At 47.8% G+C, this 15241-nt stretch overlaps 1 protein-coding gene across 1 annotated transcript in view; it reads right to left on the bottom strand.

Moving 5' to 3' along the window:
• The window catches only part of LOC138526300 (E3 SUMO-protein ligase RanBP2-like), a 1418318-nt gene that overhangs the window by 702824 nt on the left and 700253 nt on the right, over positions 1–15241 (bottom strand). Inside the window, exon 16 of the mRNA XM_069636875.1 lies at positions 13763–13939. Within this exon, the coding sequence (XP_069492976.1) occupies positions 13763–13939 (177 nt within the window). The remainder of the gene's footprint in view (positions 1–13762; positions 13940–15241) is intronic.

Here is a 15241-nt window from a genome sequence, read left to right as displayed (position 1 = left end):
GCTCGACTTGGGTTGGAGTTACAGAGGCGAACACAAATGTCATTTTAAAACCGAGTCCTGGCAAAAAGACCCAACCGGGGAATATTAAATAACCCGGCCGTATCTTGAACATTGTACCAAAAAGTGGTGCGTTTAAAATGAATGGGATAATCCCATAGGAAATATTCCTGTGGAATATTTCCCGTGGTAACCACTGCCACCAGCCAGAAACTCGACAGGGGGAGACTGCACAGTGCCCCCTCGAAAAAACAGACCCAGTCGCGATCTAATTATCCATACCAGTACTTCCACAATATGATGGTTTGTACTGGTTCTGTTCACAATTTAAGACTAGTAAAGTCAATGGTGACTTTACATGCCCTGGGAGACAGTAGTCAGTCCCAGGGTATGGCGTCTATGTTTGGGGGTCACTATGACACCAGTGCGTTACTTCACTGAGGGTGCTGTGTAACACACTTACTAAAAACCACATGAAACCCTATGGAGTAAAAGACCCCATAGCCCAGGAGAAAAAAATAAACCCAAAAATCCAGCAAAGCTGCTGGGGGACTCACTAGGTTTGGGAAATTAGCCTTAACAGAGAATTCTCCCTAACAGGAGCGACCACCTTCTCCCCGCTATTTGCCGTGGAAAGGGCGCACAGAATACCGACCAATCGCCCGATTCCAGGGGCAGCACCCCGTCCCATCATCGCCGAATTACTAAACTTCAGGGATCGTGACCTAGTACTAAGGCTAGCCACAGACAAAGGCGATATTCAATACGACGGTGACAAAATCCAGATCTTCCCCGACTTCTCACCAGCATTACAAGCATCACGCAGAGCCTTTGGGAGGGGTGAAACGTCGCATACGAGAAGGACAAATACAATACTCAATGCTGTTTCCAGCTAAACTGTGCATCCTTCAAGTAGAAAAAACACAGTTCTTTCTATCCCCCGAAGAAGCCAATTCCTTTTTGGACAACATCGGATGCCGCCCACTGCAAGATCTACCCAAGCCGCAAAGAGAAAGAAACGGGAGAGAACCACCATGAAAACAATTGAACAGACACTTTGCAAAATTTTAAAACCCTAGGAAGAAGCAAGAGCACATGATCTTTGTGATTACTTCGGGATCAGCAGTTCTTGGAAGGCACTAGCACCCCGAGCACAGCACTGTTTAAGTTACCGCAGGGGGAGGGTTTAACATCGGGCAGACTGGGGGTTGCCCGACATTGGGGGGAGGAAGGGGAGGGAAGACGGGAAGCAAGTTGGAGAAAGAGTTCCCAGTTGGAACGAGTTAATTTAAAGCATGCACCAACCCAAACCAAGACGTTCTATACCCAAACCCGACCGAAATCGCCAACCTTGCATCAACCACCAAAGTGACTGAATCAAACAACATATGGTCAGGGAAGACTACCCAGCCCACAAAGTGAGTCAACCAAAACCCTCTCAGCTCAAGCAACTCAAGGAACCCAGACAAATTCAAGCTAGCCACGTGGAAGATCAAAGGGGGCAACCAGCCAACCAAAACAAAGAAAATAATCCAGTACTTGCATCGGCAAAAAAACGATGTGACCTTTATCCAGGAGACACATCTTCGCCCCACCTCAGAAAACCACTGGGCTAAAGAATGGGGATGCCACAGATACTTGCCTCTTTTTCCTCTTACGCCAGGGGCATGGTCGTGCTCGTCAATAAAACAACCAACTTCAAGCTGATACAAACCCAAAAAGACTCTGAAGGCAGGACAATACTGGTCCAGGCAACCATAAATGGGGAAGAACATATCCTGATCAACTCATACGGCCACAACATAGACAGCCCCAACAACTTTGACTGGGTCCAGACACACCTCGAACCCAACAGAGGGGCCACAATAATCTGGGGTGGCGACCTCAACACCACTTGACCCATGCAAGGAAATCGCACAGAACATCGTCCTCACGCTCCAAAGCGAGTCTACAGGTCACAGAAATTTGCAAAGCCTATAATCTCAGAGACATCTGGAGAAACAGACATTGAGAATCCAAAGAATATACGGTCTACTCCTGGGTCCATAAATCCAGTTCAAGAATATTACATACTGGTTTCAGCACACAGCAGACTCCACTGGGGCGAATGCCAGATCGTACCCAAATCACTTTCAGACAGCAATCACACTTGAATGTATTACCTCCCAAAGCAACGCCGTTAGACCCCAATGGAGGTTCAAACACGGTTCCCTCCTAGATCAGGTCTTCGCCGAAGAGCTGCAAACCGAACTGAAAACCTTCCTAGAAACAAACCAGGGCTCGGTGTCATCAGCTGGTATACTCTGGGAGACATTAAAGTACTTCATCAGAGGAGTGCGTCTATCCAAGGAAAACAGAATTTTGAAAATCATTCGAAGAGAACTGTCAGCATGTGAAGGTTGCCTAAAAACACTAACAGACTCCACTGTCCGCAAATACCGCCAGCACACTAGCAGTGCTTAGATTGGAACTAGAATCCTTCAGAACAGCAGCAAAGAGAGAAGTCAAGTTCCTAGCAAGACACCACAAGATTTGTCAATACGGAGAGGGACAGAAACTGAGCACTCCTAGCTAGACTGGTCGCAGCAGAGAGAAAGCCCACAACAGTCGAAAGCAGTTATGGACCAATCAGGCAATCTCGTATACTGCGAGGAAGATATTGCAGAAGCATTTCGCAAGTTCTACCAAAACCTATACGACTCACACTACACCATGGACCCCAACGAAATAGCACAATATCTAAACACAATAGAACTCTACTGGACAAATGCCGAATTCCGGGATCCCCTAAATGCACCCATCACCAAAGAAGATATTCTTGAAGCAATAAAAGAACTGCCGAACACCAAAGCTCCTGGCCCAGACGGCCTAACAGGCGAATTCTATAAATTCTTTGCAGACCTCCTAGCCCCACTCCTACTTCAAGTGTACGAGGAAGCCATAGAAAAAGACCAGCTACCGCCAACTTTTTACAAAGCAAACATCATACTTCTCCATAAACCGGGAAAACCAAAAGAAGATTGCGCCACCTACAGACCTATATCACTGAACAACAAAATCTTTGCGAAAATCCTCACCAGGAGGCTGATGCCACTAATGCCTGCATTGGTATTGGCGGACCAAGCAGGGTTTGTCCCAGGCAGAAATACATCATTTGGCCTGAGAAGGACGTTTGGGGTAAATGGGAGCCCTCAACCCGGAAACCCAGGCAGTAGCAGTCCTATTAGATGCTGAAAAAGCTTTCGACTCCGTTGAATGGCCCTTTCTCTTTGCCATACTAGAACGGATGTGCCTCGGCAAACGGTTCATACAATTGATTAACCTCCTATATAAAACTACCAACGTCCAATATAATTCTTGGCAACAAACGCTCAACAGAAATACACCTGCGAAGAGGGACAAGACTGCCCATTACCAGCATTGCTATTTGCCCTGATTATGGAACCTTTAGCATCGGAACTCAGGCTATACCACCTACACAGAGGACTCGCCTTAGGACCACACAAACGAGTGGTGTAACTGTACGCCGACAACGTTGCACTCTTCCTCCTCACCCCCGATAAAACCTAAACCCAGCGATGCGAGCAGTGCTCAAGTTTGGCAACTTTTCCGGGCTAAAAATTAACAATTCAAAATCAATCATTTTCCCTCTCACTGATTCAACCGAGGAATTTGCAGACGACTTCGGCCTCAAATGGCAACACACGAAAGTTAGATACCTAGGCATCCTAATGTCCAGATCCAGTCTGTCGAGACTGGATCTGGACATTAGGATGCCTAGGTATCGAACTTCTAGTTATGCAGGACAACTACAAAACCACACTAGACACAATCCCAGGCAAAGTGAACAGATGGGAAAACACTCACACTGTGTACAGAGTATCCCTAACCAAAATGGTAATCCTCCATAAACTGCGCTCTCTTCACGAATATCCCCCTAATATTACCACAAAGGTTCCTCCATCGAATAAGAGCTATAATCCTGGACCTGGTTTGGGCGGGAAAAGTTGCCAGAGTGGCCTACACCACCATGATTCTCCCCGTAGCACAAGGGGGACGCGTCCTTCCGGACATAGAAAGCTACTACTCGGCAGCACAGGCACAATATCTCAGCCATTGAGCCATTGTTACACAGTACAATTCATCTGACCCTACATACAGATTGAGAGCGCCCTGGCAACCCCTCACCTCCTCCAAGCAGTCATCTTCGGCCAACAACAACTACCCTCAACGCCAATGGATACCATGTACACGACCTACGCAATCTGGAAAAAAAATAGCCAAAAGAAGTGGAATCCAGTCCAGATACTCCCCACTCCTCCCAGTGAGAAGCATACCGGGAATCCCAATCACATCAGAAAAAGTATTTCAGCAATGGACCAAAAAACTTCAAATGAACACACTAGGAGATCTCTTCCCAGATGGAACATTTATGTCCGTGCAACAAGCTCGAGAGAAAGGCTGCAACAATGCCCTAGACACCTTTATTTACTACAGGATCCGGCACACCCTACAATCCCTAATCCCCACCTTCCCACTCCAACCCCCAATCTGGCCACTTCTACATGGCGTAATCCAAGCCCAAGGCGAGGGCCGACTAGTAACAAACATTTATAAAGTTCTACTGGCCGAAAAACCCTCACACTACCTCAACGGGAGAAGATGGGAACAGTCCCTAAACATCACGATATCTGGAGAAGATTGGACATACATACGAAGACTCATGAAAAAAGTGGCAATAAACAAGATACAAACAGATACACTTCAATTACGTCCACCAAACTTACTACACCCCAGCAAAATGACATGCCCAGGGAGCAGTGACAATCGCCACATGTACCCGATGTGGCTACCCGGAAGCAGACTTCGTCCACCTCGCATGGTCATGCCCCGAAATAGCAATGTTTTGGAACTCAATATTAGAGGAAATGTCAACAATGATCAGGGTACAACTGAGCCCCAACCCAATGCTGACCTTGCTAAGCTCGACCAATCAACTACCTGAACACACCAGGAAATTAGCAAACCTGTTGCTTGTCCTAGCACGCAGATGAATAGCATGCAATTGGGGGAGAGGTCTGCCACCGAACACTCAGCTGTGGCTACGAGACGTCACATACTGCCGAGACGTAGACTCCAGCTATATCGGGACACTGCCCGTGCACGCTCGTCCCCCAGACATTTGGAGTCTCTACACATCTAAAGACAACAGATGAAGTGCTACCTCAGAATGAATCCCCGACACAAAGCCAAAATGAACCACCAGAGACTGGGACAATGAAGCCCACTGCAACGGAACAATCAGAGCCGTAGCCACAGATAGCACTCCCGACTGCTTGGCGGTACACAGGAAGAAATGGCGAGGGGAGGAGGGAAGAAGCTTGGTTTACGTTGACCAGTGCATGGTTGTGTTACTTATTGTTTAATTGAGTTGAAAACCCAATAAAGATTTTTTCTTTTTAAATTAAGGCTCCACCGCTTTAGCCTGTTCCCTTTTGCCTCCCCCATATCAATGCCAACTATAACTGGCACATGATCAGTGAGATATTGGACCCCTATGACCACCCTCGCTAGCTGCGGAATCAGTGTCGCGGATACCAGGATCATATCAATCCTAGAGTATCCTCTATGGACTGCGGAGAAGTGTTTGTATTCCCTGCCCTTTTCGTGAAAAAAACCTCCAAGTTTCGATCACCCTCAGATCCTGAAAGAGCTTGCCCAATGCTTGCCTATTACTCCCGTTTGCCAATGTTGCGGGTAGCGTTTTGTCTAGCGATGGGTCCATTACACGGTTAAAGTCGCCTCCTATTATTGTTTGGCCTTCACACCACCCTCCCAATTTTCACAAACCTTCCCCAATGTATGCATCTTGCTGTTCATTACGGACAGTGCAATAATGGTAATTTCTGCCCTCTGATTCATCCCCCAAGGCCCAAATACCTCCCCTCTGGGTCTCTAGGGAGGTGCTCTTTCCAGAAGCCCAGTTCTCTATTAAGCAAGATTGCCACTCCTTTCGCTTTCCTCCCACCGGAGGGGAAGTATTGCTGTGGGAACATTATGCGAGACATTCTCTTTTCATCCTCTGGGAGGAGATGCCTTTCCTGTAAGATCCCCACCCATGCCTGGAGTTCTATCAGCCTCCCCAATATCGCATGACGCTTCATTGGGGAGTTCAGCCCCTGCACATTCAGGGTTACAATTACCGCCTCATCCATTTGACCTGTCCTGTGGGGTATGTTGCCCTTGTTTTCTGCTCCTGGGCCTCCATGAGCATTTCCTTGGTGGGATATGAACTCCCATGGTCCAACCATGAACTAGGAACTTCAGCCTACCCTTTCCCCTTCTTTGCCTCCATCTTCCTTTCCCTCTTCCCGCCCCTACCTCCCTCCCTCCCTCCCTCCCTCCTTCCTTCCCCATTTCCCTCCCTCCTTCTCCATTTCCCCTCCTCCACCCGATCTTCTGCGGCCAGGGTCCAAACGGACTCTCCCCAATTCCCTGTCAGGGTGTTGGGCCAGTTTTCCTCCAAACACCCCTCCCTGCCCGGATATTGCCATATCCAGAATACGATCCCAAGATGGGTCCCCCTCCGCCCCTGTCCCAACGTACTTATCACTTGCAGCCATGCTTCCCCCTTTCAGAGTCAGCTCAGAGAGATGATGGCAAACCTGATGCTGCGCATACCCATGCATTTCGCACATTTCAATCCACCTGCGTGCGAGGGCCCATCAGGGCCGCTGCTCGATCTTTCCTCCTGGTTCTCTCGGTCATCCACTCCCACTGATTGGCAGAGTCCTTCATGGTAGATCGGCGTAGAGCACTTCATGCCAGATTTGAGTCTTCTTCAATATGCATTAAGGACAGCCCCTCCTCACATGTGCTGATCTGGAGAGTCTTGCATGCCCAGGCGAACATCAAGCCAAAGGGGTAGGCCCATTGATACTTTGTTTGGCCAACAGAGCCTTTGTCACCGGTCGCATTAACCTCTTATGAAAGGTCGAGAGGGTCAGGTCTTGGTAGAGCTGGACATGATTTCCATTGACGTTAGGCCCGTTTGCGATCTGGCTCCTTTCAAGATTTCTTTTTTGAGAAAATGAGGTACAGACAACCAATACATCCCTGGGTCTTGCCCATGGCTAGTTTTTCGGGCCAATTCTATGTATTCTGTCAAAACGTATTTGTTCAGGCTGGTTATCGCTAATAAGACTGCTGAAGCATTGTTGGATAGTGTCCCGCAGGTCTGCGTCCAGAACTGTCTCCGCCAGGCCTTTGACTCCAATGTTCGATCCATGGAACCGGTTTTCTAAATCTTCCGCTTGTAGCTCTAGATTGGTTGTTGCTCTGGCCACTTCTTCCAACAGAGTGCTGCTCTGTTTGGCATCCTCTGCCACGCAGGAAAGTCCTTATCCCACCACATTCACTCTCTCCCCCAGATCATTCACCTCTTTCTGTGAGGCCAGTTTCAGTTCCTCTTTCATCTGCCCCATTTGAAGTTGGAACGTGCCCGTCATTCTTGCTTCCATTCCTTTCAGGCAGTGCAGTAGTTCTTCCTTATCCGAGGCCATGGTGGCTGGTGTCTTGAGGATTCCCAGTACCGTGTTATCTCGTCGAGGAGTGGGTGGTGTATCTCCCTCTGACTGTTTGACTTTTCAGCACCTCTCAATTTGGCTCTCTGAGCGTGTGTGAGCCTCTTTAGCCTTCCCTGAAGCACTTCTGGATTTTACTCCTGGCATCAGAATTCTCCGGTCCGAGTTAAATAGTGCAGTTGGTCGGTCGCTGATGTCTGCACTCAGGTGATCTTGTGGTTGCAACAGGGCAAATAGATTTGTGACCCCCTTTACCAGTCGCTATTAGTCCTCATCAGTTGGCCTCACTTTATCCCCCTGTGACTCCTCCTCTGGGTGGGTGCTTCTCACTGTAAGGCTACAATTGGATACTTGATGCAGTGATTCTCCCCTGGCCAAAAGTGTTCAGCTGCTAGTGTCTCTCCCTTCCCCGCCCCAATCAGACAGACAGCTCAGGACTCCCTCCTTGCTGTGGACCATATATGCCCTCCACCGGCGCAAACACTCCAAAAGAAGGATGGCGGAAGGAGGGGAGAGGGGAAGGTGGGGCAGTGCCATTATCACCCTCAATCCATCTCCACCGACCTCCGCAGGACTTCACAATGCTGTAGTTCAGACAGACTCAGCTATTTCCGCGTTCTCCTCTTCACCAGGATTCGCATGTGCACTCCTTCGGATCCCATTCGCTGCAGTTCGCATTCATTCCTCTGTACTCATCGCTTCTACATAGGGCTGCTGTCAGCGGTTGCTCTTATGTTTATTTAATCATTTGGTCAGGCAGCACTACAATACTTTCTCTGTGAAGGTTCCAATTGCAGCTCCCAGGGAGCCCCAACACCAGACTCACCCCAGAATGCTAGGATCTGGGCTGTGCATGTCCTTACACTTCCCACCCGGTTTGCCTGCCGGAGATCTGTGTGTTAAGAAAATCGTTCGATAGCAATCACATGGTTCTCCTTCGTCTCCGGTCTAGTTAACTTGCTTTTGCACTCGCTGGCTGATGCATCCTCCCAGGACCCAATATTTCACCTAATTTTCCCAGGAGTTGACGCGAGGGAGAGTGTTCCAATCCCCGCTCGCTTTGAGTTGTCCGAGACCTTACCAGGCTTAAAACGGTACAGTTCCCTTGGGCTTCTGCTCTCCACCGAACGCAGACTTTCCGAACTGCGCTTCGATTTCGAACAGAGATTTCCTCTGCAGGAGCCCACAGCAAAGTGGTGACAGCAGGGCGCCGGGGCTGCAAGCCAGTGAGTCCTCCACTACGTTCCAGGCTGCCTCCTGTCACTACGGGCTTCGGTTGCTATGCATCTTCCCGCCACGTAGCCGCCACAGAGCTACAGCCCCTCTCAAGAACCTTCGAAATCAGTGCTGCTCACTAGTTCTTCAACACTCCCTCCGGGGTCCGACCTCTACGGCAGGTAGCCTCAGTTTTATAAAAATTGGCTGCTTTTTTCAGCGTTTTTTATTCCCGCTCGGACGGAGGGAAGCGACTCCTCTATTCGGCGGCTATCTTTGAACCAGGTACACTATACAAATAAAACCAATACAAATATCTGCACGTGGAATTACATGGGCGAAGCCAAACCAAGGAGCACTGGTGAATTGGGCCCGTTCCAGTCGATGCGGAAAAGGGGACTGGTGTGTGGTGACGGAGTCAGGGCAGCGCATGATCCCAGGGCTGCATCCCCACGCTCCTCTAAATTTTAAGGGGAAGAAGGTTTTTCTGGTGAAAATGTTTGTCTCCCATCCCTTGGAAGGGATGCTCTTGCAGTATGGAGGAAAGGGGAAGGGACCTAAGAGTACGCGTCTACCAGAGCTCCTCTTGAGGGAAATTCCCTAGAGCAATAATATTCGCCCTTCCAGTTTGAGACCAGTCACAAACAGATCCACTTGAGGGGTTGCCCAAAGGGGGACGATCTCTTGAAGGACTTCCTGAGCTAATTTCCACTCGTGGGAGACTGCTTTGCCTGCTCAGAGCGTCTACCACCGTGTTCTGCTCTCTGGCTAGGTGAACTGCCGACAGAGATTCCTTCTTGTATTGCCCAGTACCAGAGATACATTGCCTCTCTGCACAGTGGTAGTGACCCTACACCACCTCTCTTGTTGAGGTAGTACATGGCCACTGTGTTGTCATTTTAAGGACATTCTTTCCCCGGAAAGAGGGCAGAAAGGCCTTCCGCGCTGGTCTGATTGCCCTCAGCTCCAAAAAGGTTGATGTGTAGTTTGGACACACCCCGCGAGTGACGTCACTACCGTTATCTCCGGCCATGGTTGCCAAAAAGATTCCTCCTTGAGAATGTTGTCTTTGCAAGCCCACCATAAAAAGTCGAGAGACTTTGCTCGGAACGTGCAGTTGGTCTGACATTCACAGAGAACTGGGACCACTGATTCCTGAGAGCCCATTGAAGGGATCTCATTCTGGGCATTCTGAAATATTGTTACCATCTGCTGAATGTGTTGAGCTCTCACCTCGGGAGGCAAAGCTTTCCCAGAGGAAGTAAATAGGACTGCTCCAATGAATTGGAGTCTTTGGAATGGTATCATATGGGACTTCTTGTAATTGAGGGAGAAGCACAGTCTGAAGGGAGTGGCAGGTGATACTGAGATGTTCCTGGGCTTGTTCGGGTGAACGAGCCCCGATTAGCCAATCGTCTAGGTAGGGATAGATGAGACCCCCGTCCCCCCTCTCCTGAAAATCACTGCCACTACTGCCATTAACTTGGTGAAAACCCTCAGGCGGCTTTCAGCCTGGATGGCAGAACTCGAAATTGAAAATGAGAACTGCCAACCGCGAACCTCAAGTACTTTCTGTGCTTGAGATGGATTGGCCCATGAAAGTAAGCATCCTGAAGGTTCAATGATACCAACAAGTCTTGGAGTTGGAGAGCCCGAAGGGTAACCATCTTGAACTTGTCCTGCCTGAGGAACTTTGAATATGTTCAATTATTTTAAGTTCAAGATGGATCTCAATCCTCCGTCCTTCTTGGGAATCAGAAAGTAGGGGAATACCAACCATTGTTCCTCTCTGCAACAGGCACATGTTCTGTTGCACCTTTCTCTAGCAGGGTTAAGATTTCCTGCACAAGGAGCGGAACTGGAATTTTGACAGAGTTGTATCCCGGAGGATGATCTTGAGGCCTTCTTTGAAGAGGAAGGCAGTAACCTTGGGCTACCGTTTCCAGTGCCCAAGCATCTGAACTAATGCCCCACCCTTCGTTCAGATGCTGAGAAATTCTGCCTCCCACCTTGGTCTTGTGGATCAAGGCCTTGTGGCTTAGAGGCAGCTGCAGTAGCGGCTGAGGGTAAAGATGCTGCTGCTGAGGCTGATTCAGCACCCCTTCCTCATCCACCATGAGAAAATCTTTGTCCGGCTTGTCCTTTTCCTCTTCGAATTGAATAGAAACGAAAGGACCAACCCCCTCCAGGAATGAGCCTGAATAGGGATGTTGAGGTTGTTTATTTGAGGCACTAAGGGATTTAGCCGCCGCTTTCATGGTCTGCAACTTCTCCAGACTCATCTGTCTTGCTGCAGAACAACCTCGAGCCGTCAAAGGGCATGTTGAGCAGTCTAGTTTGCACGTCCGGTGCAAACCCCAACTTACTCAGCCACGCAAATCTGCGTAGCATGGTGCTAGCAGCCATGGATCTACAGATGCTGTCAGCAGTATCGAAACCTGACTGGCGACATTCTCTCATTGCCTCCTTACCATCCTTAACTATAGCAAGGAAGCCGACTTTCTACGCCTTCCGGAATGTGATCAGCCACCATGACAACACAGTCACACAGAGGGTAAGTAAACCTGGAAAGAGTACAAGTGACATTGGTAGATTTCAAGGCCATGCCTGCCGTTAAAACCTTACGTGCCCATGCATCGATCCCCTTGTCATCTCTATCTGGTGGGAAAGTGGTGGAAGCCGATTGCCTGGTTGATGTGGCCACCTAAACCATCAAACTCTCGCATGTAGGGTGCTTGGTCAGGTAATCTGGATCACTGCTGGAAGGCCTCTACTTCCTTGCAAATTTTCTTTTAACTGCAGTCCAGATTCTGGTGCCTCCCAATTTGCAGTGACTTTCCTCTGCAGGGCCATATGGAAGGGCAAAATGGAGTCCTTCCGAGGACCCTGGTCCAGAATGTCAATCATGTCGTTCTGTTCATATGTAGGAGAAGCTCTGCTCCAACTCATACTCTGAGCTTTTATAGGACAAATCTGCATGCTCAGGTCAGGCCTGCCAAATTCCAGTTCAGGCGAGGTGTCAAGACCACTAGCCAACTGGAGAGTATCACACAGGTCTTCCCTTTTTGATTCTTCAGATACAAGCTCTTTTGGCACATTCTGGGTGCCATATTGCAACCAAATGGAGGGGAATCCGCTTCAGGGGGCTGTTCCTCCTTCTAGATCGAAGACAGACTTTAAAAAGTCTGCTTGCTTCCTGCAAGGAGTGCTGCAGGTCTTTCAATCTAGCCTCTTCTGAGACCAGTTCTTCTGGTATGGGAAGCCTCCCACACTCCAGACCAAAGGGTCTTTCAGCATCAGAATCCTCTCCCGCCACATAAAATGAGGAAAAAGTTTCCTGAACGGGAAAAAGGTATGTAGCTTTTTTCCAATGAAGAAGGGGCAATAGCAGTCACTACAGGTGGAGAAATACTTGGAATTGTAGACCTCATTGGCTTCAAGCTCGTCGATAGAATCGACTGACATCGATGTCTTTGATGAAGTAGTCGAGGGTATTGAGATTGGCGTTTACTTCGGCTTCAACATCTGAGCCGATAGGGACAATGTTTTGTACGTCAGAGGTTTTACTCGACGCAAGGGTTTTTCATGCTCTGGAGGAGTTTGTTTTGCCGAGGTTGAAGACTCACGGCTCTTATTCTACCAGGTTTTTCTCCTGGGATATCGCCACTAGGTGTCTGAGGTGGGCAAGGCCGCGTTCTCAAACACCTTTATCATCTTTTTACGGAATACCTCCCACTGAGCCGGGGAGCTGTTCTTGGTGGGATATGTAACTCTCTCCGGTGAACTGGAGAGTGTGGTGGAAGGCGATGTATGACGCCTTTTCTTACTATGCCTCGAAGCGGATGAATGGTGAGATCCGCTCCGAAATCGTGAACGGGGGTGTTTTTTACGCTGAGGAGACGATGGTCTCGGCTGCATTGGGTAGGGGTAATGAATCTTTGAGTCTTACCTCTCTCCAACTTCCCACTGCGCTCTCAAGGCTCTCACCGTCATAAACAAACACTCTTCACAGTCTGGATGCTCTGCCCCAAGGCACCACAGACAGAACCTGTGTGGGTCTGTCAAGGACATCTTTGCCCCCACAATCTCTGCATTTTTTTTCTAAGCCGGATCGGGCGTAGATGGAGCTGATGAAGACGCCATCTGGATCGAAGGATTTTTCATGAAAAAACTCAAAGATATACGATCTCTTCACAGAACCGAGCATTACGTTCCCGAAGCTCATGAAGCACGGAAAAACAGAACTGAGCAACGGACACTGCGCTTGACTACTTATACCTGTGATGACGTCATGGAGACGGAGGCCTCTGAGGGACATTGACGCACAGCGCCCTCTACTGAGAAAAAAAAAATAATTGTACCATATCGGTTCTGAATTGGTCAATGGAAGACGTTCTCTGTGTCCAGTCCAGTTGCCGATAGCTTTATCCATCTCTTTAGAAGAATGCTAGACTTTTCTCTGAGCTGAGCACAAGGACAGAGTTATTATTAGCCAGGTTGATATTTGGGAACGACACGCGACAATTAGATAACCAAAACGTCAACATGATAAAGCCAAAATCAGCTATTTGGTTTAACAGCTTGCATTACAAAAATAATGTAAATAAAAATAATGTTACTCTTGATCCTATGGACATTTCAGTAATATTTGCATTCTTAAGGCTTTTCTGTAAATGCACATTTCAGAACTGCTTTGCTCTCTTTTTTATTAAACTCCTAATGGAAATCACTGTAGGGCAGATGGAAACAGAAGAACCATCTTAGGAAGAGACATCCCAAAACTAATATTTAAAATGAGAAAGGAAAAAACGGAAACCAGGAACATAACCATCAAAAATAACTTTTCTACAGCAGCTAATGTTTGAGTTGAGGATTTTGTGAACCATGTGTGTTCAAGCAAGGTCCTGTTTACCTTTAGCTGCGACAGAAAGACACATGCTTTAGCTTAACAGACAACCTGCACTCACCTTATAACTTTTATTTGGTGATGAACAGTACTTTGTTGGAGATGGTGTGTTTTCTATTTCTGTATCTATCTGGGAAAACTCATTATTGATGGCTGAAGGCTCCTCTCCAACATATTCTCCAAGCTCCTGCAACACTGAATCTAGCATCTTTTTCACAGTTTCAAGGGACACAGGCAACTGGGAGGAAAACACAAAGAATGCTATTGGTTACCGAAACTACAATTTTTACAATAAAATAAAGGTTTAGTAGCACAATTTCAATTGTTCTCTTACAACCAGAGCAAATTATGCATGGGTACTTTAAAAAGCAGTTTTTAAAAATGTTTTTAAGCAAGATTGTATGCAGTACCCTGTGGGAGACTGCATCAGCCGTATCCTCTCGGCAATAGTTAACCCCAACATTTGGTATAGGTCTGACTACACACACTGGTAGAGTGACTGAGCAGCCAGGGTTATCTCAGGAGGGGTCAATGTGAGCTGTAGTGTTGCAACATTGAGTTTCAAAATGACAAGTACCCAAATAACACTTCCACACAAGGTTTCTGGATTAAACAATTATTAATTTAACAATCAGTTTCAATAAGCCTTCTTTGGAAGGGAGAAAATATGTAACACTTAAAATACACCTAAAATATACTTCAAAATACACACTCACAGTTTCCATGAATCAGTAGTACCCTTTTGGGATGGCACACAACCACTTCCTACACCCTGAGGTGACTTCAATAACTAGGAAACTGTGGACATTGACATATCACTGGTACATTTAGAGCAGTACAGAGTTTGGTGTCAAAAAGGAAAATGTTAGGGAAGGAAACAATGGTTAACAAGTTGCTCAAACAGGTAAGCACTTTTGACCCCACACCCCCCCCCAATGCAATGAAGATTAACCATTTCCCAGCTATACACGTAAACAAGGACTTTTTGGAGGGACAGATCAAACACAAAGTCAGATGTTAGAAGCGTCTTTAGGGAGCCAGGGAGACTGTCGATTGAGCAAAGTCTAGGGGAGCTGAAGTTCTTCTTGAAGGTAAGTAAAAAGTCTTAGACAAAGTTAGAGTTTGTTGAAAAAGAAATCATTGTTGGGCCACAAGCTGGGAGGCTTGTGATGGACAAAACTGCAAGCAACTCTGCAAAAACGCAGCAAATGCAAGTCTCAACTGAGAGCAAGCAAGCTACACAACAAGAGGAAAGTATCCCCTAGTTCACCGTACCTTAGGTCTGCAGAAATGGTTTCCAGCTGGCTTCTGTTCCTGTTGTAGAATGGCAGATCCTGTTCCTGGGCCTCAGTAGTGGGGACAAGAGGGAGGACGTCTGGGACTCCGGCACTACATTCAAAGGTCGGCGGCAGCAATGGGCAAAGTTCAGATCAGAGGTTTCAGCATCTCATGAAAAGCACCAAAGCGGTTCTTGGACACCTTCTGGGCATTCCTTGCTTCTGGGGTCCAGCACTCTGTTGAGGTGGCTCAGGCTTGGTCA

Source organism: Ambystoma mexicanum, chromosome 7p (genome assembly GCF_040938575.1).
Source record: "Ambystoma mexicanum isolate Mex_15411 chromosome 7p, UKY_AmexF1_1, whole genome shotgun sequence".
Classification (NCBI taxonomy): domain Eukaryota; kingdom Metazoa; phylum Chordata; class Amphibia; order Caudata; family Ambystomatidae; genus Ambystoma; species Ambystoma mexicanum.
This window is presented reverse-complemented; position numbering and strand designations above follow the sequence as displayed.